Here is a 22847-nt window from a genome sequence, read left to right on the forward strand (position 1 = left end):
GTGTGCGCCACTGGCGAGAACTGCCGTTCTCTGGTAATGTTCAAAATTAGACATGCGTTGGAAAGGTAATGATCAGTACTGTTAGAAGCCGCAAAAGTCGGACTTAAATTTTCGAAGTTTTTGGGAGTTTTGGGGACCAGAACGAAAAACCGACCCTAAATAGGAAGGGCCGTAAAATCGACACCCTTGGACCAAAATGGATGGTTGACATATTAATGGGTGAGTTTTTTTTTGAACTTGAAGATGGGAGTTGGCAAAATTTTCAATTGTCAGATTTAGAAAATTGAAAATTTCGTATATATAATAGTGTCGCGTGTAGGGGGGTGTATTTCTGCGCCACTGGCGAGAACTGCCGTTATCTGGTAATCTTTCCGATATAAAACTAACAGCTTCGATAACTAATAAATCGAAAAATATTAATTTTATCAAAAAAATGTATAATGAACATTTTTTGCTTATAATTAATATTTTTACCAGCATTTGTGGTCAAAATATAAAAAAAATTCCACCCTCGAGATGAGGTGGCAACCACCCCATAGTAAAAGCGTCTTTCGGCATCATATATATTTTGATCCTTGGACTATCCACTACTTATTGTCAAATTTTTAAGCAAATCGATCCATTCTGTAAAAATTGCGAAGTGAAAAATTTCAGTTCCTGGACTAATTCTACTTTTGGAGCTCTATAACTTCTGAACGGCTTACCTGATGTTAATCACTAAACATGAATTTGAAACGTATTGACAAGTAGTATCTGATGCATCCAAGATCGACTATGATAACTGAACGTATTACAGGAATTATTGAGCTTGAAAAACCGTTTTTTCCCATAAAAAATAGATTTGATCATACTTATGAAGCCTATAACTTAAAAATTAGAATTTTCCCAGATATAAGGTATACACCGTTAGACGCGTCCTGAGTTCTTCTACAAACGCTCAGTTATTGGCGAAATTCGTAGGTTGAAATTTTGAGTAATTGTCGAAAAACCAAAATTTTCAAAGTTTAATTTTTCAGTTTTTTGGCTATGGTGAGCACTGCGTATGTCTCAGCTTGATCGCTTGAACGCTATTTGAAAGCTTAACTCAACCCTATTTATTTGGTGTATTTGCGGTTTTCCTATCTCTTCTTTAACCCAAGATATATACGCCCAAAAAATATGCTATTTTGTATTTACCTAGTCCTCTAGCTAACTTACGGGTAGTCAGAAGTCAAAAATTAGACCGGTTCTGAATCGGCCCTCACACCCTCTTGAAACACAGAAAAAAAAATTCAGATCGGTTTAACTGTTCCACACACATACATACATACATACATATCCACAAACATGTTCCATTTTTTAAATAAAAATTGAGTCATATTTCTGAGCTCGATAACTTTTGAATGGTATAACCGATTTTCAAAATTAAACATGCGTTGGAAAGGTAATGATCTATGCTATCAGAAGCCGCAAAGGTCGGGCTTAAATTTTTGAAATTTTTGGGAGTTTTGGGGACGAGAACGAAAAACAGGCTTTAAATGGGAAGGGCCGTAAAATCCACACCCTTGGACCAAAATGAAGAAGTAACATATGGATGGACGAGTCTTTTCCTAAACTTTAATATGGGATTTGGCCCAATTTTCAATTCAGTCAGGTTTAGAAAATCGAAAATTTCGTGTATATATAGTGTCGCTTGTAGGGGTGTTGTGCGCCACTGGTGAGAACTGCCGTTCTCTGTGTAATAAGTAATAACTTAAAAAGTATTGACTTATTTTAATAACTTTATATAATAAATTTTGCTTATAATTTGTTCTTTTATAGATTTGTGCAGTTATTTTTTATAAAATAATTTTCACCCCCGAGAAGGGGCGGTATCCACCCTTAGGGTAAAGACGCAAGGTGGTACCATGTCACCTTTGTTTCTTGAGGTATCCTCTAACCACTGACCAATTTTCGTGAAAATCGATGAAGGTTCACCGAAATTGAAGGTAATCGTTGATTTTTACCTTCAGTGACTGCACTATAAAAAATAAATTGCAATTTACTGATCTAAATGCGCGTAATTTGGAAGCTTATAAATTATTAAATGATATGTAGTCGCCAAATAATTAATTTAATGCATTTAAGTACAACTTTCCCTTAAGCCGATAAGATAGAGCGGTTTTCTTGCGAAGGGGTTGTAGCTCAATAATCGAAGTGCACGTGATTTAATAGTTTATTCTTAGGTATATAAGCTATAGGAATTATATCCGCAATACGATATATTTTAAGTTTTCTCAGCATTTTTCTCTTAAGTTAAATCAATTAAAGGGTTGTTTGGGGTTGAAGGGGATGAGCTCAAAAATCGAAACTATATAATTTCAAGAGCTCATAAATAGCTCGTAATTCTGCAGCAAAAACCGATTCAATATTCCTATTTTTAAGTAGTGGGGGGGGGGCTGACTCAGCCCCCCCCCCCACTAAAGTATTTAATTCCTGCTCAGTGGAACGAGCTCAAAATTTTTAGTTTATGGAATATGAAAGCTCATAAATAGCTCATAAATCAGGGCTATTTGTTTTTTAATTTTTGCAAGTGGGGGGGGGGCAGCTCAACACGGGTGTTAAACACAATGTTTTTAAAACTTTTTTACCTCTTAGCAGTTTTTCGATAAGCTAGTATTTATCGAGATATTTTGAATATTTTTCTAATCCACCACATATTTTTATTTGGTATAAATATGGTATATTTTATATGGTACATTTTTAGGTATACTTTGAACCATATATTAAAAAAAAGTGGCAACATCTCGATAATAGGTGCCTTATCGCAAAAATACGAAGAGGCAAAAAGTTTTAAAAACACTGTCTTTAACTAATGGTGCCACAATAATAGTTTAATTGGAACGTACACAAACATTTGGGGGTTTAGAACAACAAAACACCCATAAAATTTTTATGTAAACATATTAAAAAAGAAGCCGCATCTCGATAAAAAATGCACCTTTGTACTAAGGTAAGTTAGGTTCAATCGAACTCTTTTTGGGCCGAAAATATGTAATTTAATTTATGACCTTCATATTTGTTACACCCTGTATACATCCTTATTGTCGAAAAATGCAGTTTGTAGTAGCTTAGGTAAATAGTAGCTATTATGACATGCGATGTTCGGCTCACAGTAGGGTCCCCTTTTTAATTACAAATATTATAAAATTAATTAGGTTCATAGGAGCGGGTCTAGGACATTTCGCCGTCGCCGTTTCGCCGTCGCCGTTTCGCCGTCGCCGTTTCGCCGTCGCCATTTCGCCGTCGCCGTTTCGCCGTCGAGCCATTTCGCCGTCGCCGTTTCGCCGTCGAGCCATTTCGCCGTCGCCATTTCGTTGTTAGCATTCGTACTTATAATTTCGGGATGATCATTACTTGTATATAAGTTTTGAATGGTTTTCGAACGATTATATACTATCACTTTTGCATAATGAAGTTTTTTATTTTTGATACAGTAAAAGCAATTGAAATTCCTTTTCTCAATATTGTTTATTTCCGGGAATCTGATAATAGTCATATTTATCTATTTAATGATGTATTCTAATTATACTCTTGTTTATTGTCCTTAATTTGTACTGACTGATTTGTACTAAAGTATTTACCCTGACATTTAGTATAAAAAAGGCTAGTATGTTATCACGTGCTTGCGACATTTAGTATAAAAAAAATTAGTATGTTATCACGTTCTTGTAAACTTAACCAATGCCGGAATGGCGACGGTGAAACGGCCGGCGGCGAACTGGCTCGACGGCGAAACGGCCGACGGCGAAGTGGCTCGACGGCGAAATGGCGACGGCAAAACGGCGACGGCGAAACGGCGACGGCGAAACGGCGACGGCGACGGCGAAACGGCGACGGCGAAACGTCCCAGTCCGTATAGGAGGTGCAACACAGCAACCGCAAAAATTAAACGTATGGGCAGGTCTGTTTGGTGATCGACTGGTAGGAAATTTTTTTTACCTAACTATTTGACTGGAGAAATGTATTTAGTTACTGCCTTGACTAATATTATTAAGAATTATCAACAATATGATGAAGATCATTTAATTTTTCAACAGGGCGATGCTCGTTAGCATTCTTCGCAGCAGTCTCCTGCTCCTCGGTCACCAGATTTGTATCTCGTGTATTTTTTTGTGGGACACCTAAAAAGTAAAATCTATAGTACCTATAGATCATCACACGTATATTAAGGAGAGTTACGTCAACGAATTTTCAACGAAATCTTACGAATCAGTTTGCAAATGCTTCGGAATATGGAAGAACGTGCACCATTTGGTCAACTAAGAAATAAGTAACCAACTAAAAATATTAATTTTTAAATGTTTTTTCTAATAAATAAAATAAAGTACTGGACTGAATTTAAAATTTTAAAGACTAACGTAGAGGACATTGCAAGGGCTTTCAAGAGATATCTATACTATCTATAATATTGTCATTAAAAAATGTTGGGGTGATTCTACGCTGGGCTTAGGGGTGAAAGTAAATTAATCGAAATACCTGAAAAATGTGTCCTCCTTTAATGAAAAATTGACTCTTCACTATATTTTTCAACAATGTTGTCGTAGTTCGTGTCATGCTATAGGTAAAAGTCAAGTATACTTAAGGAGGTAGGCGCAAAATCTTGGTCCAATACTATTTAAATGCATTCATTTTTTTTCGAATTCTGAAAAAACCAAGAGAACCGTGATAAGACAACCAGATAATAAGTACCTACATATTTTCGAAAAATTTAAACGCCGAATGAAAGATTACATTATTACCTATGGCCGAAAGTTCCTGAAAACTTTTATAATGTTTGTGTTAATAAGTTACAGGGGTGAAAAAAAGAGAAAATTTAGCGTGATTTTTAATTTCAAATATTTCATTCAAAAGAAACTTTTTGTTTATTCTGAGAGACTTTCCGCCCTCGGTAATAATGTAATCTGTCATTCTGATTGAATGCATTTAAATAGGATTGGACCAAGCTTTTGCGCCTAGCCCCTTAAAAATAATATATACAGCTTTTACTTTTAGATCCTGCGATAATTCTCTTAAACTACATAATTACTTTTTATTTTTATCCATATCGGTACTTAGTTAAAGTTAATGCATGATTTATTTACATACAAAGCAAGCAGCGCAAGAGATTCCCCAGACAAGATCTGTATCACCCTCTTATTTAGTCATTACAACCGTAGTTCTTTGGTTATCTTCCGTCTAAATCTAATTTTAAATTGATTTGTACTCGTTGACTTGTAGTGTATCCAGAGCAGATATTAACCTTTTCTTTGCTGTCTAATTACTTTAGAGTATATTTAACCCTTATTGGATCGGTTGTTTCGTGTTGCACGTTTTTTAAAATAAAAAATAGGTATTTATATACCAAGTCAGTAAAGTGACTCATCGAACGAGTCTGATATTATGAGCCGAGCGAGCGTAGCGAGCAAGGCGAATAACAGACGAGTTCGATAAAGAGTCTTTACTGACGTGGTGCATACAAAATTTTATCGTCAATCATAAAAAACATTAACACTTACTTAATTACATCCTTTTAATGAAAAAAGAGTGTGTGTACTTTGTATGCACGTAAGAAGTACTTAAAAGAACAGCGTTTCGAAGTTGCTTTTTCCTTGTTTAATCGTAGCAAATCTAAATAAATAGTCATATTTTGTGTAATCTTTTTAATGTACAATGTACATACATACAATCTTCGGGTAGAAAGGTAGCCGCTTCAGGACACTTTGACCTTTGGACCCTCGCGATACAGCATCGCGCGTGACTGCCTCTTGATACAACAGCCCGCGTGACTCCGACTTGTCGGGGTGAGGTCATTGGCGTAACTTGTCGGGACTTGTCGGGTGACGTCATTGGGCAACAGCCGGAATAATTATTTTAATTTTTTTTAATCATTTTTTAAAGTCCTTATAATAGTCTAAGTATGTCAATAACCATTAATATTAAACAAAAAAGATTTCCTTACGGGGGATTCGAACCAAGTACTGACACGTCCGTAACTAGATACACATACCGCTAGTCTACGAAACCACTTGCTAGACACGGCCGATATTATTAATAAAAAGAACAAATAGGCAAGTAAAAAATGTAAAGAAAATAATTGACATCAAATGAAAAGACATTATACATAAATCATGGTAGATTCAAGGATATGAAATAGAACTTTACGTACAATACCGGGTGTCCATCTATATTTTCCCCCATTTTAACTGCCTATAACTTCTAAACGGCTCAAGATAGAAATAGGCGGTTTTCGCTGAAATGTTTTATTTTAGTAAAAGTTTTGTCTGAATGGATTAAATTTTTTATATCGCTTTCAAATACGAAAAAAAATGGCGGATTTTTGAAAAAAACTTTGTTGACTATTTTTTAATGGAACACCCAGTATATTTTTTTGTAAATTGAAAGAAAGGTCATTCATCTATCCAGCGATATAAAGTTTTTCAAAATCGGTTGTCAAATGACTGAGTAATTAATTTTTAAAATGAGAGGTGCAACTCTCTAACTAAGCAAATTGATATTATGTTATGTGATTTCCACATTGCATCTCTCATTTTAGAAATTAATTGCTCAGTCATTTGACAACCGATTTTGAAAATTTTTATATCGCGAGATAGGTAAATGATCGTTTTTTCAATTTTTTAGGTAAATGGCCATTTTTCATATCGCTTTTAAATAGAAAATGGCGGATTTTTGAAAAAAAAGACGTTGTTGACTTTTTTTATTAAAACACCCAGTATATTTTTTTGTAACTTGAAAAAATGGTCATTTACCTATTCAGCGATTTTTTTAAAATCGGTTGTCAAATGACTGAGAAATTAATTTTTAAAATGAGAGATGCAATGTGAAAATCACAACATAATATCATTTTGCTTAGTTACATGTTATTTAGGTATGCGATATCCACGCTGCACCTCTCATTTTAAAAATTAATTACTCAGTGATTTGACAACCGATTTTAAAAAACTTTATATCGCTGGATAGGTGAATGATCGTTCTTTCAACTTACAAAAAAATATACTGTGTGTTCCATTAAAAAAAAGTCAACAAAGTTTTTTTCAAAAATCCGCCATTTTTATTTTCGTAATTGAAAGCGATATAAAAAACTCAATCGATTCATACAAAACTTTTAGTAAAATAAAACATTTCAGCGAAAACCGCATGTTTCTATCTTGAGCCGTTTAGAAGTTATAGGCAGTTAAAATGGGGGAAAATATAGATGGACACCCGGTATAATATGTATCATACTAGTAATTTTATTTTTGTTGAATTACCTTCATCATTAAATAATCATTATCAGGTGCATTTAATAAGAAATTTAGCACTTCTTTTTTTGGGAATATAATTGCAAAATACTACAAAATTTCACTTTTGGCATAAATTTAATTAATAATAACGTAAACTGTGTACAATATTTTCAATAATTAAAGTAAATAAATTTTAAGTTCACTCAAATAAATAATCAATTACTGCCATCGACAACTTACATTCAATCTCGGGTAATTTGATTAATCGCGGCAGGTAAAGTAAAATTCTTCTTTCAGTACAATAAATTGTTACTTTACTGCTGCAAATGGCGTCAAATGAGTACAATAATGAATGACTTTAGTGACGGTTGGCGATAAAATATATTATTGGGAATGAATTTGATAAAAGTTTTAGTGATGTTGTAAATTGACTTTGTCAGTGTCTTAAATCTCTTTCGCTATATCGTTAACTGTGAATTTATTTTTATTTAATTTATATAATTTTTTATTTTTTAGGTATAAATTCGCTAATTATCCCAGATGAACTGCCATCCTTGCTGTCGGTAATTTATTCAAGTATTCCAACCTTAAAAAAAGGTAAGTTATTTCGTGTATACTACGTATAGCTATAGTAGATAATTATGAAACCAGTTGTTTTTTACAGATAAGTAAAAGCTGATATTTTTTCTTCTTCTTCTTCTGGTAGCACTACAACCCAGGGTGGGTCTTGGCTGACTGCACAACTCGCTTCCATCTCTAACGGTCGTCCATGATAGTTGGGTCAGTGGGTAGCCCCATTGTTCTTAGATCTGAGCATATATTGTCTCTCCATCGCATTCGTGGGCGTCCTAAGGGCCTTCTTCCTGTGAGGGCTTGCTCCCAGATCAGTTTGGTAAGGCAGTTATTAGGGAGTCTATGGACAAGGTCAGCCCATCTTAGACGCTGAGATTTAATATCTTGGACTATGTTACTCGCCCTATACATCTGCTTGACCTCAGCATTTGTTCTCATTCGGTATTGGTTGCTATTGGTGATAAGGTCCAAAGATTCTTCTGAGGATTTTTCTCTAAAAACATCTAAGTTTCCATTCAATTGCTTTGGTCAGAATCCACGTCTCACACCCATACAAGAGCAGCGGTCTCTCTCTCTCTTGGACCATCACTCCTAGTGGAGTATTGGGCGCATCTGCGTTTCTTGGCCGATAGTGTAAGACGGCTGGTGGCCAGCTCAGCGCGTCTTCTTGTGTTTATTCTCTGGTTAATCTGCGTACCAGTTCCTTCCATTCTCCTCTGTTTCTTCCTTTGTTTTTCACTTCCCCCCAACTTAAGCCGATTCTGTTGTGTTCTCTGGTTACTGTTTTCTTCCAAGTATTATCTGGTCGTCCCCTCTTCCTTGTACCCTCAGGTTGATATTCGAGTGCTTCTCTTGTGATGTTACTAGGATCTTTTCTTAACGTATGGCCGATCCATTTCCATTTCTTCTGTCTGATTGTTGCTATTATACTGGTTTGTTTCGTTCGTTTCCATAGTTCTTCATTTGTTATTATATTAGGCCAGTAAATTTTTAAGATCTTTCTTAAGGACCTATTTACAAAAGTCTGTAGCCTCTTTGTTGTGCTTTCGTCGTGCTTCCAAGTTTCTGCTCCGTAGAGTAATATGCTTTTTACACATGTATTGAATATATTGATTTTTGTTGACTCTGTTATTTCACTTGTTTGCCAGATTTTATTTAACGCATTGAAGGCGAATTGTGCCTTCGTTATTCTTGCTTGTATGTCTTTCATGCATCCTCCTTTTCTTTCCATGATTGATCCCAAATACGTGACTTTCTCTACTTCTTCAATTTCTTTGTCTTTTATTTTTATCATTTTTATCATTTATCATTTTTTATCATTTTTTATCATTTTTTAAGATTTTTGTCTTCTCTGTATTTATCCGGAGACCAATCATATCAGAGTACTGTGTTAGCTTATCGACTTTTGTTTGCATGTGAGTTCTGTGTTCTGTTAACAGGCAGACGTCGTCAGCAAATTCAAGATTTTCAAGCTGATTAAAGAGGTTCCATCTAATGCCTGTCCGATCATCCATTACTTTCCTCATAATCCTTGTCCAGATGGACAAGGTCAGCCCATCTTAGACGCTGAGATTTAATATCTTGGACTACGTTACTCGCCCTATACATCTGCTTGACCTCAGCATTTGTTCTCATTCGGTATTGGTTGCTATTAGGGTCGTGATAAGGTCCAAAGATTCTTCTGAGGATTTTTCTCTAAAAACATCTAAGTTTCCATTCAGTTGCTTTGGTCAGAGTCCACGTCTCACACCCATACAAGAGCAGCGGTCTAATCACTGTTTTATATATTCTGATCTTTGATGCTCGTGTTAGGCTCTTAGATTTAATAGTATTGTGGAGGCTTTACATACATCTGTTTGCTGCCTGAATTCTCCCTTTAATCTCTTCCGTGATATCGTTATCTGCAGTGATTGTTGCTTAGAGGTATTTAAAACTCTCCAATCTTTCAAAGTTATATAGGTCTATCGTAACATTTTGCCCTATTCCAGTTTTCTTTGCCTCTACCTCCAATTTATTGAAAGTTTCCTTCACATTGGTGACTGTGCTTCCCACAATGTCAATGTCATCCTCGTATGCTATAGTAGTAATTTTGGTCCATTTACTGTTAGTAATTCTGTTGTAATTTGTGCTGTTCTTACTACTTTCTCCAGGATTATATTAAAAAGGAGAGGTGAGAGCGCATCTTCTTGTTTCAGGCCACTGCTTATTTCGAACGATTCTGAGAATTTGTTACCTATCCGTACTCTATATTTTTCCTTAAAATTATATTTATTGTCTTTAAATAACTAAACAATAAAAAACAAGAAAGTCTTCACTGCAGCATCCATTTAGAATTCCTTCCCTCTCGTCTTCACTGCAGCATCCATTTGACTTGCATATTGTAGAAGTCTTGGAGGTGTCACCAGGAAAGTGTACCAATAAGTTTTCAATTTAAAAATCTTTTAGTAATATTTTTAATATTTTCAATATTAATAATTTACTATTAGGATTGAAAACTACTTCGTCTTTCAATGCCAGATGGCGCTAGCCACCTACTATCATCACTTCAGTTGCAATGGGTGGGAGAACCTCTCGATGCGAATCAGTTAAAATATGGAGAACAGTGCCTACGTTCCTTCCGATGAAGGCTCCAATAAGAGCCGAAAATCGCGATTCAAGGGACTGGACTGCACTCCGTATTCTGATTGAAAAGTAAGATTGTTTTGCCTTCGCATTGCAACTGAATAAAAATGGTATACATTTTTATTTTATAGTCGTATTACTCCGTAGAGTAACTAGGTGCATTTTTCCGTTGGAACTTTACCAGCTGCAGACGGAGGATGTGAATTGCATAGTGTAGAATTCCTTCCCTCTCGTCTTCACTGCAGCATCCATTTGACTTGCAAATTGTAGAAGTCTTGGAGGTGTCACCAGAAAAGTGTACCAATAAGTTTTTACTATACAAAAAATACTACACGTTTCTTTCATGAACGTCAAATAAAAAATATTTCTCTTTTCAATCTATCGAAATTTATCCTGAGCTATTTGTATGCATCTAGATCCAGTATCTTGTTTTACGTCATCTGATCATCTAATTTGTGGTATTCTTCTTTGTCGTTTATAATTCAATAGTTTTAAAGGTACAATTATTTTGCTCCACCAATGTGCTCTATCTCCATCCAATGTTACTACAATGCTCCAATGATACTCCATCCAAAATCAAGTGGTAGAATCGACAGAAAAGTTCATATATCTCGGTCATGAAATTAGAATAAGCAAGGATAATCAGACCTGTGAATTTCAACGACGAATAACACTTGCTTGGGAGGCGTATGGTTCACTAAGAGACATCTTTAAGAGCAAAATCCCGATAACTATGAAACGGAAGACATTTGACCAATGCGTTCTTCCTATTATAACATTCGGAGCAGAAACTCTCACGATCACAAAAACAACAGCACAAAAGATGCGAGTGACACAAAGGCGCATGGAAAGATCAATTCTCGGCGTGAGAAAAAAAAAGACAAAATAAGGAACCAAGACCTAAGGAAAAGAACAGGTATCACTGATGGTGTCGAACGTATAGCCAAGCTGAAATGGAATTGGCCAGGTCACATAGCGAGACTAAAAGACTTAAGATGGACCAGAAAACTAATTGACTGGCGCCCAAAATAAGACAAATGCAGCAGTGGACAGCCAACACGCTGGATGGACGACATTAAACGAATATCCAAGAAATGGCAAGAAGACGCATAGAACTGTGGAGAGTGGCGAAAAATGGGAGAGATCTATGTCCAGCAGTGGACAGAAGAGGTTGAATGATGATGATAATGATGACCAATGTGCGTTAGGGTATACAAAGCAAATTTCCATTTCAGTTTTGCTACTTGAATGAAAACAACTTTTAAACATATGGCTCGAAAGTTAAGCTTCTTGTTTTATGCTCTCTCCATTAATAGAGGTTGGTAACTACATTTCTAAAAGTTTCTGTGAAGCAGACATAAAATTCATCAAACCTCAGTTTGGCGCAGTATTTAAATTTATTACAACTTCTCTCTCACATGATTGATTTAAGCCAATCCTCCGGGATGTCATCTTCATATATTATATGGTTGAGAATTCGAATAAGTCTCCGTATATTCCTTTTCAATGCTTTACGTGATGTGTGTTCTTCGTCTGCTGTAGTCTGTAAGTTCTTTCAGTCTTCAATGTAGATTTGAGGCGCCATGTTCTTGCTGAGTTCTTGTAGTTCCTGACATTTCCCTTCCATACATTTTCCTACATCATCATCAATCAGCCAATCGCGTCCACCGCTGGACAAAGGCCTCCCTCAGTTCTTTCCAGCGTTCTCTACACTGGGCCGCTTGTAGCCAGTTTCCCGCAACTACATTTTATATCGTCCGTCTATCTAGTTGGTGGTCGTCCTCGGCTTATTTTGGAGTTTCTGGGCCTCCATTCCATGATTCGTCTTGTCCACTGTCCATATTGTATTCTAGTTAAGTACCCTTCAACGGCGGATCCAGCAACCTTGCAAGGAGGGGACAATGAAATAAAAATTTTCTTGTCACTTGCGTACGCAGGATTCTTTTTCGGAATGGCCTGTTACTTTCTTTTTCTTCATGTACCATGTCCTTTCAGAACGTTGGTTTATATCATAGCTATCTTAATTATTTTATTCACTGCCACCCTAAATCAACCACGAAGTACTTCTTCGTCTTGGACTGCGTTTGGCTTCTACTTTCACTTGCATAATATTTTGTAGCAACCTATATTTGAAACTTCTCATTACATGTCCAAAATACTCCACTTTTCTCTTCTTGATGCCTTCTATAATCTCAGTAATCTTGCTGAGAGGTTCTAGTATGGTGGAGTTTCGAATCTTCTTCACCCAAGATGCTTTTAAAATTCTTCTATTGCACCACATTTCGAGCTTCATAAGCTCAAGGCGATTTAAGTAGATCGATTTTAACGAATAGTCTTGGATTTAAAATATTGTTTATTATTTTTATTTCAGTTATTTTAATTGTTGAATTGTAGTAAACTTTTTTATCTAGGGCTTATCGTTTTCCTCGTTTTACGAGAGATGTCACTGTTTTGCGTCTCAAAGGTTAAATCATTGCATCGCGGTGATTTCCCTTAAATAGGCAGGCTGTTGATATTTGGTTTAGAGTTGTGACTGCATAGTTCCACCGAGAACGCATGAAATGCAGAAATAGCTATCTGGAGATGGTGGTCCAACTCTGAATCAAATAAAAACAAAAACAGCATTTTCCTCCTTCCTAGATCAATTTTATTTACAGTCCAAGACTCGACATCAGACAGTAAGACTGAGAATACTTACTTCAGAGAAGGAATTCTGTTTTATGTTTCAGTTATTTAGTTACCAACAGGACACAAAACCCACTATTTATTTTCAATCGTAATTATCTCTTTCTTAAAAAAAATGCAACACCAGGCGAAGTCTCTAGGAGGGGGCAATTGACTCCATTGACCCCCCCTTGGATCCGCGTCTGGTACCCTTCCCAGTTCCACTAAAACGTCGTAGCTCTTTTGATGACCTATTGAACACCTGATATATGCCTGATTTGTTGGTTTGTTATGTGATCTCGAAAGCTCACGTTCAGCATTGCATGGTCCATGGCTCGCTGTGTAACTCTGAGGTTATTCGCGGATTTTTGCGTCAGTGTTAAAGTCTCTGCTCCATAAGTTTGTACAAGCAAAACACATTGGTTATAAACAGGGACGGCTCGTGATAGTAGAAGGTGGTGAGGCACACTACACCTGAGGAATTTTATTATTAATGTTAGCTTCTCTTTAATGGCCGGAAAGTCGATTTTGTGACGTCATAACGCTAGGACGAAGCTAGGACAAATAATCCCCATTATCCCTGGACAAGAAATTCCCAGACAAATAATCCCCGGACAAAAAATCTCAACAAAAAATCCCCAGACAAAAAATCTCCACAAAAAATCCCGGACAAATAATCCCCACAAATTTTTTAGACAAAATTTCCCCACAAAAAATTCCGGACAAAAAATCCTTAAGAAATATTTGCTGCCGATTAGTTCTCTAAAAGTTTTCCCGTGAATGCGATCGACTCAAATGCTTTCAGCCTCAGTGTATAGAGCTATTTTGAATTCCAATTCCATATCGAAAACTTCAAATTTTACATAACAAAAGAGTGTGAGTATTTTCAAAAATCGTGGAAGATATGGGGAATGAGCTAAGGCCGTGGGAATCATGTTGCAATATTATTCGCTTAAATCTTTTCTCACTCTGATTTGAATAACTATGTTCAAAAAAATTTTACAAAAAAAAGCACAACCACAACATACAACATTTTTGAAACACTTAAAAACTACTTTTTTATGTAAATATAACAAATAAATAAAGAAAAATAATGTATTAGTTATATATTTTACCAAAAAAACACAAACACAAAATACAACATTTTGAAACACTTAAAAACTACTTTTGTATGTAGACGTTCGATGTGGAAGTGGAAACGTTAATAAAAACATTTTTTAAGTTAAATTGTGACTTATTTCCCATTTAGAATAATAAATTACATAAATGCCACAAAGAAATAGCTTCAGAACAATATATTAGGTGATCATGAACAAAGATTTAAAATGAACAAAGTTTTAAATACATATCCATAACTTCTAAAAAAATATAATAATCCATTCGTATATACCGCGTATGAATAGAAAGCTATGATCTGCAATCGACTTGTGCTTGTAGTCGGTTCAGTTCGGCTATTCCTATTCCGTTCCGCGGAACCTTAAGTAAAAAAACACGTGTTTGAGGCCGGCCTCGAGAATAGATGAATTTTGTTCCCAGAATCGGTGGCACATTTTTTAAATTTTGCCGGTATTACTGTTGTCGTTGTCGAATTTTAAGAACCGGTAATATGCTAGACAAGGATGGTGTGAGGCTAGCTTCAACTGTAATGATTTGAGAAAGTTGGAATGAGATGCGTGATGCATAGATACATATAATACTGGCACGTGGAAGACTAATACAAAGATAAAGAGTCAAGGCCGTACCGATTTTAACTTAGTTCATAAAAATAAAGTTATTTAGGAAATTTCAAAAAGCTAAATTACTGTTGTTCTGAAGCTATTTCCTAAGCTAAATTATATTTAAAAAACTGATTATGAAACAACGAAATAACGTAAATAGTCGATTGATATACTGGTGAGGCACTGCCTCACCTGCCTCATAGGACAAGCCGCCACTGGTTATAAACCATTCGCTTGAGACACATGGGAATTGAACTTTTTAGAATATGGCTTAGTTTGCCAAATGCTGCCCATGTCAGGCCTATTTGCCTCTGTATTTTCTGTGTTTCCCTGTCTCTGCTTATTTTGATCTCGTGATATTTGTAAGTGTCTGTTTGTTGAATGGTATTATTGTCAATAGTTTTTTTTTCCACTGATTACGAGATTTGTCATAAGTTTAGTTTTCTCAAAGTTTATTTTTAAGACAGAGCTCTCTCAGACAGAGTTTTAAGCGAATATCTCACAGAAACTGTAGAAAGTTATCTGCGATTAATACATCATCCGCAAACCTCAGATGATTTAATCTTTCTCCATCTATATTGATGCCCATATCTTGCCATTGAGTGTTCTTAAATATCACTCAAAAAAATTTAGTTCGTAAAATTGATTAACAGTGATTATTGAATAGTATTTCGTTGTAACAACAATTTAATTTTTAGACATTGATCAATATATTTGGTTATTGTCACAATGATTGAATAATAATTGTGAAAATAACTAGAGTACATTAATCAATAACACTCAATTTATTCAGACAATAAGTTAGTTTCGTATATTTAATAAATAATGGTAATTCTGGCAGCAAAGCACTTTCTTGATTTCGTAGATGATAAGTAATTACCTTGGTTTATCGTGACAACGTACAGATTTCATTAAAACAATGTACAAATGTTGTTAATATAGGGTAATATTTGATTATTCCATAGATGTAAACTGATTGTTGTGACAACAAATGCATTAATTAATCTAGTACTGCGTTTAATAACCACAATCAATGCGTTCATGGTAACAATAAACGAAGTTGTTGAAACAATAAATGTTTTGCTTGACCATTTGAAATGTAACGGCTTTTACTTATCGTTCTTTGTTAAACAATGCTGTTACCTCTGCCGAAATGCCGAATAATTTCATTTCGTTTCCAAGTGTAGTCCGTACTGGAAGGAAGTTTTCGTGTGTCTATTATCGTATGCTTTTTTTCGAATCCTGAGAATACTAATTAGTATTCTTGAAAAATTTAAACGCAAAATAAAATATTACAGTATTATCGAGGGTCTGAAGTCCCTGAGAACTTCTATAATGATTATTTTAATAAGTCACGGGGGTGAAAAAGAGAAAATTTAGTATGATTTTTAATTTCAAATATACCATTCAAAAGAAACTTTTTGTTTATTCTAAGGGACTTTAAGCCCTTGGTAATAATCTTTCATTCTGCGTTTACATTTTTCAAAAATACTTATTAGTTTTCTCAGGATTAAAAAAAATGAATGCGTTTAAAAAGAATTCGATCGAAATTTTGCACCTGCGCTCTCCAAAAGGATTAAAGTGTTATACATTTTTGGAATCACTATTTCAAACGCTTTTAAATGAGCTGTCACATGATGTACTTTCCTATTTAAAAAAACCAAAGTTGTGGCTGTTACCTGAAGAGGGATCGCGTAAAGTTCGAAACATTGATGTTATAATATACTTTGATTATTTTAAAAATCGACCTGTCCGAGCGTTTTGCTTATATGCTAAAAATAAATAAGTTAATAAGGGGACAACACTTTTTCCAGCGCACTGTATAAGATGAGAAATCACACAGTGTAAAGTCCATTAGGTTTAGGACAAAAAAGGGGGATTTGCAAAATTATTATTAATCAATTAATATCATACATAGAGCTAATGCATTCGGTAATTACCAATATAAAATACGTTCATAGTAGGGATGAATAGAATTGCTCGTAAGAATATCCGTATTTATTGTGGGAATGAACGGAATTCATTGTAAGAATAAACGGAAATAATTGTAGACATAAACGAAATACGTTAGGAGAAATAACACTGTTATTGACACAACGAATAGTCTTCGTCGGTCAATTAACGAGGTTGTTGTTTCAATGAATAGTGTTCGTTGTTGAATAGTGTTCGTGAACAGGGTTCGTAATATTAATAAATGGATGTTCATCCATTCAATAAACGTAATACATTGGATCAACTAAAGGCGAATTTACACTTATTCATTTTAGATGTACATTGCGGATGATTCATCCGCAATGAAAGGTATAAACATAGTCTTCATCTACACTTCATCCAAGATGCACATCCAAAGTAAACAGTAAACAAAGTAGAACGTCTTCCTACTTTTGATGAACTGGCTGGATGATTCATCCACCGTGAACCCCTACTGTAAAGTGTAAACTTGTTTTTTTCGGATCATTGAACATTCCATGCCATCAATACGGAGTCGAATAAATTTTTATATTTTGATACGATGCGTAAAATGGCTTTTCAGTGGAAAGACGAACATATGCATATATTTCTCGAAGTATATCGTAATCATGAGTGTCTGTGGAATAATAAATCTGAGGACTACCATAAAATACACATCCGTGAAAATGCATACCAGTCTGTACTAAAAGAGCTAAATTTATCTGGATTAAATATAGGCGACATAAAATCAAAAATAAAAACTATCCGCGCACGCTATTGTTCCGAGTTATAAAAAATTAGAAAGTCAGAAAAGAGTGGAGCAGGAAGCGGTGATGTTTATACTCCTTGTTTATTTTGGTTTAAAGAGGCAAACTCCCTGATTTTTTTCCAATTTTCAACATTCTTCTAATAATGCTTTACTTATTAACTCCACACCAGGACTATTTGCCATTTTGAAAACGCTGTGAAACGAATTCCGTCGGTGAAAATTGAAAATGTAAATTGCTGGCCTTTCAATCTACACTTTCACTATTCATGTATCATCCGCAGTGTACATCTAAGGCCGATGCCACATTATGCGTTTTGACCGGATGCGGTGAAAACGCATCCGTTTCCAACACAACCGGACCGACCTGTCACACTATGCGTTTAGTCTGGTGCAGTTTGTAAGCGCGTACCGATGACTCAAAACGCATCCGTTTCCATTGCAACCGGACCGATCTGTCACACTATGCGTTTTCACCGGATGCGGCAGAAACGCATCCGGTCAAAACGCATAATCTGACATCGGCCTAAAGTGAATAAGTGTAAATTCGCCTTAACGAACATAATGAATTGATGAACATCGCTTTGTTGTTCCAATAAACCAAGAATTGGACAAATTTTAAGTGTTGCTTTTGTTGTCTGAATTAACATTTTTATTAATATTACGTACCTTTTTCGTTGAGTGATTGACTCTAGAGCTGCCGTGAACAATTTTGGTGAAATATTGTCTCCTTGTCTTACTTCTCGACCTAAGCTAAATTTTTCCTGCTTCTTCGTGTAGTTGTATACTTGATGTAGCGTTCTAATATATTATGTTTTTGATTAGTGACGTGTATGTAGTCTACCTATTCGGATTTGCTTTAGGGCTTCCAGTACTGTTTCAAACTCTACAGAATCAAAAGCCTTCTCGAAATCGACAAATGCAAGAACCAGTGGGTTTTCCTTACTCATCTTTAATTCGTAGTTCATTTTATTCTTAAATGTTTTACATTTATTTCCATCTTTATTATTATTCGATATTTCATATTTTCTTTTTTAATAATTAGTTAGACTATTTTTGGTGTCCTAGTTTTTTTCGTTATTCTCTTTTCTTCGCCTAGGACCATTTTCTAGCCTTAAATATAGCGTTTCTCATATCAGTCTATTCCACGCTCCTTTTAGTTGATCTATTTATTTCTGTGTTCGGTCTATTAAAGATAGGAATCTGGATTACGGAAGATCTAAATCCGAAATCAAAAATTCGATCAAGAATAAAGCAATCAAGAGCAGGCTTTTTGAAGATGAGGAAACTGAGTAGCCAAAGATTCAATCTTCAAATTCGATATCAGATAGTGAAATGTTATATCCACTATAAGTATTCTTATTTATGATGTCGAAACTTGGACTGTTAATGTTGACTTAATGAGAAAGCTGGGAGCTTGTAAGATGTGGCTTTTTAGGAGAAATTTGAAAATACTATGGACCGATCATTTTACGAATGGTGTTACACAGAATGTGAAGAGACAGAGAAAGTTTGACCACCATTAAAAGGAGAAAGACACTATAGACAGCATATTTGGGGCACACACTTAGAATTGATAAGTACGACGAGTTGTTCCAGCTGATTATGAAGGTTAAAGTCAAATGAAAACGCAGTCCTAGTAGGCGACAAATAGCCTGGCTGAACAACATTCGCGACTGTAGCGGGTTAAACACATAGACGCTTTGAAGAAAAGCAGAAGATAGAGACGAATTTGCAATGGTTATAGACAACCTTCATTAGTGGAGTCCGCACTAGAAAAAGAAGATTAATTTTAGCCATTTTAAAATGGTACATTCATTGATCTAAAGACGACATATATCTTTAGGTGAATTCTCAGAATTGATTGCAGGGTATTGTTTAGTGAGAAGCAGGCCAATATCTTCCGTTTCCCCACGTTTATGATTAAATTAGCAAAATTATTTGCAATAAAAAGTGTTAGTAATGGTTAGTTTCAGCAATATATCATTGAGATTACCTTTAATCGTAGAGGATGGGTAATATCCTTGGATCAAACATATACAAAAAGCACCTTTTAAAACTTTGTAATATTTCTTTTATCAACATGTATCGTTTGATATCAATTTTTTAACTTGTATTTTCTAGGAACTGACTCTAGACTGGGATGGGGCTTCCGATTAGGCAACAGAGCAGATTTTCAAGTCTTGGTGGAACTAGGTCCACAGAAATACACTGAACCGCTCGGTAACCAAGTGCCCCAAGAAGGTAACAGAAAGAGGAATACTCTAGAAACTTTAAAAGATACTTTATGGGCTCAAAATCAAGAACTAAAGAGGTTGAAAGCGGAATTGCAAAAGGAAGAGCGAATTGCACAACGTAATAAACAAAAGTCACAGCATAATGAAGTGATAAAAAAGGTATGGTATATACTTATGTTGCTTTTATTGTTTCTACTAAACTTCGGTTTCAAAGATGATATGATATAATGTCAGTTTAAAGAAAATGAATGCTCTCTCTCCTATATGGCGCTACAGACCAAGTCGGGCCCTGGCCTCCCCCAGCATCCGCCTCCAAGTATCTCTGTCTCTGGCTGCTCTCCTCCAGTCTCCAGTTGTCCACCCTCAATATCTCTTTAGCATCGGTTCTCACTTCGTCTATTCACCTCTTCTTTGGCCTTCATACTGGCCGACGTCCCACCATAGTTCCGCTAAGCGTTCTACTAGTGAATGAATGCTACTTTTTTGTTTTTATACTAAATGATGTTCTCTATATTGTTATGATCTGCTTTCTATTACTTTTATATTAATTAGTATTTATTTGATTAATTATTTAATTAACGCAAATCATACATAAAAAATTAAGAAAAAATTTCAGGGTGCCTTTTGTCATAAAAAATTTAATTAAATTCTCTTAGGTTATACTTATCCTTTCTCGTGGCTTCAGTATCTCTTAGTTGATCCTTATCGGGACAAAATAGGAAAAGGAAATAAATAGAAAAATCATAAATAAACACATACAATTACCTTTATTATCAAAAGCAATGTTCTGTAAATTTATCAATTAAATTCTGTGGGCATAACTGTCCAAAAGAAACTTTTACCATAAAATTAATCTAAGTCAAACAAATATTTATCGCTTTGTTCTTGATACCATTAATAAAACCAGCTAAACAAACAAATTTGGTATTCGCAAAATTACTTATACTTCCTATTAAATTTTTGAAATGTTGGAATCTTAAATTCATATTTATGCTTTTACGTAAAAAAAATTAACTTCTGATTATAAAAAAGAATCTATCACATAGGTTATTGACTAACCTTTTGATTCACACACAATGATGTCTCCCCTTGACCCAAACAGCTCCTCCTTGTTGATTATGTTAGGCTACCAATCAAAGCCCTCTCCGTTCTCAGCAAACAATCCTGCAGGATACCAGCAACTATTTCTCCAAAAACACAAGCCAGGCCTCTTTTTTGCCAGTACTCGTTCAATAAACTCCAAAACTCTCTCCTCTCTTTCTCTCAACAATAATCTCCTGAGACCCAAGTATCTTTTTTACTTGGTGTCACAAATAATTTTAATAATGATAATTCTTGTAACTTACTCTCTTGGACTTTACAGAATCAAAGAGGTATTTCATCTCGATTTGATTTGTCTCTCGTTCCACTTTTCAGCTACTCTCACTATCAAAACAAAACACTAGTACTTGCTTCTGAACTACTCACGAAAACTTATGACTGCTCCTCTCGGCTGCCGGTAACACAATAATCCCTCTTTCCAAAACTATCTGAAAATTCAACCTTCTCTCCTTCCCATTCCAACTTGCCAAACCAATCAGAGACATTTCTTCTTCCCCACTCTTTTTTTTCATTCGAAAAACCCACTCATACTTTCAAAAATATTTCTACCATCATAATAATTACTTTCGGGAAATTCTACAAAATTTACTCGGGGTTAAACAAACAGAGATTAAAATTCCAAACTTTCTTCACCTTCATTTTCTAAGAACTAATTACCTATGGCTTCTACCTTTCCCGTAATAAACAATCGGTTTAAAATAATAATCCTAAATAACTTTCACTTCACTTTTATTTTACAAAAATGTTTTTAATATTCTTCATGGAAAAATTCATTAAGGAGAAACCACCTTGCGTGAAATATAACTTCTAATAAATATTTACAAATCAATATACAGGGTGTATCAAATTTATGTGCCCGCGTTATATTAAAAAAATTAAATTTTTATTCTATCTTTGATTTATAAATTGAAATACAATAATATGTAATATTAGGCGAGCGGGAGATACACCTAAAATGACCAGGTACTGACCACGGAGAGGTGAATGGCTAATTTTATTCATACTTTATATTTTTGAAGGTGCTGAAAACGAAAATGAGGCTTATATTGAATTTTATGTGGGGGAACATTGTCAAAATCGCAATTTTAACCTAAAATGAATTTATGAATTTTTCAAAGGAAAAGGTGCGGATCTGTGCATTGCAAAGTTTAATCGCAAAAGTTGAGTGATGAAATTTAAAATTTAGGCTTTTAATCACGTTTATGTTAAAATAGAGAGTACAAAGAAGTTTTCTGGAAAATGTTAGATCAAAATGTTTTATAGAAAAAAAATAGTGCAACTTTTATTATCGACATTAGAAATCCCCAATATAACGGTTATTTTTCGAGATACTGACCATGGGTGGTGAATAGCTAATTTTGGTCTTAGATTATGTTTTTGAGTGCTGAAAACGAAAATGAAATTTGTTTTAAATTTTAGGTGGGGGAATATTGTCAAAATTGCAATTTTACCATAAAAATAAAAAAAAGTGAAATCACGTTTTTTTGCGTTTAACTCGCTACAACTCTGGCCGATTTTAATATTTTTGTCTAAGGTTTGTTCACTATATGTTGCTCACTTTTTTGAAGACAACGGTATCTGTTTTAAGATTTTAGTCTTATTCTAGTAAAAGTTATGAATTTTTTAAAGTACAAGGTGCAGATTCCTGAATTGCAAAGTTTAATCGCAAAAGTTAAGAGGCAAAATAAAAAAATTACCTTATTAATCACGTTTATGTTAAAACATAGAGTACAAAGAAGTTTTCTGGAAAGTTTTAGTTACAAATGTTTAATAGAAAAAAAAATGGCACAACTTTTAATATAAACCTTATACATCCCCAAAATAACGCTTATTTTTCGAGATACTGACCATGGGAGGTGAATGGCTAATTTTGCTGTGTATAAGGTGAATAAATGTGCTGATAATGAAAAAGAGGCTTATTTTGAATTTTATGTGACGGAACATTGTCAAAATCGCAATTTTAACCTAAAAATGA

The 22847-nt window shown here is 34.8% G+C and overlaps 1 protein-coding gene across 1 annotated transcript in view; it reads left to right on the plus strand.

Annotated features, from left to right (window-relative positions):
- Positions 1 to 22847, plus strand: part of LOC126881585 (uncharacterized) — a 72647-nt gene that overhangs the window by 36452 nt on the left and 13348 nt on the right. The window contains exons 2-3 of the mRNA XM_050645944.1: positions 7758 to 7838; positions 19659 to 19930. Of these exons, the coding sequence (XP_050501901.1) occupies positions 7758 to 7838; positions 19659 to 19930 (353 nt within the window). The remainder of the gene's footprint in view (positions 1 to 7757; positions 7839 to 19658; positions 19931 to 22847) is intronic.

Source organism: Diabrotica virgifera, chromosome 3 (assembly GCF_917563875.1).
Source record: "Diabrotica virgifera virgifera chromosome 3, PGI_DIABVI_V3a".
In the NCBI taxonomy this organism is placed as follows: domain Eukaryota; kingdom Metazoa; phylum Arthropoda; class Insecta; order Coleoptera; family Chrysomelidae; genus Diabrotica; species Diabrotica virgifera.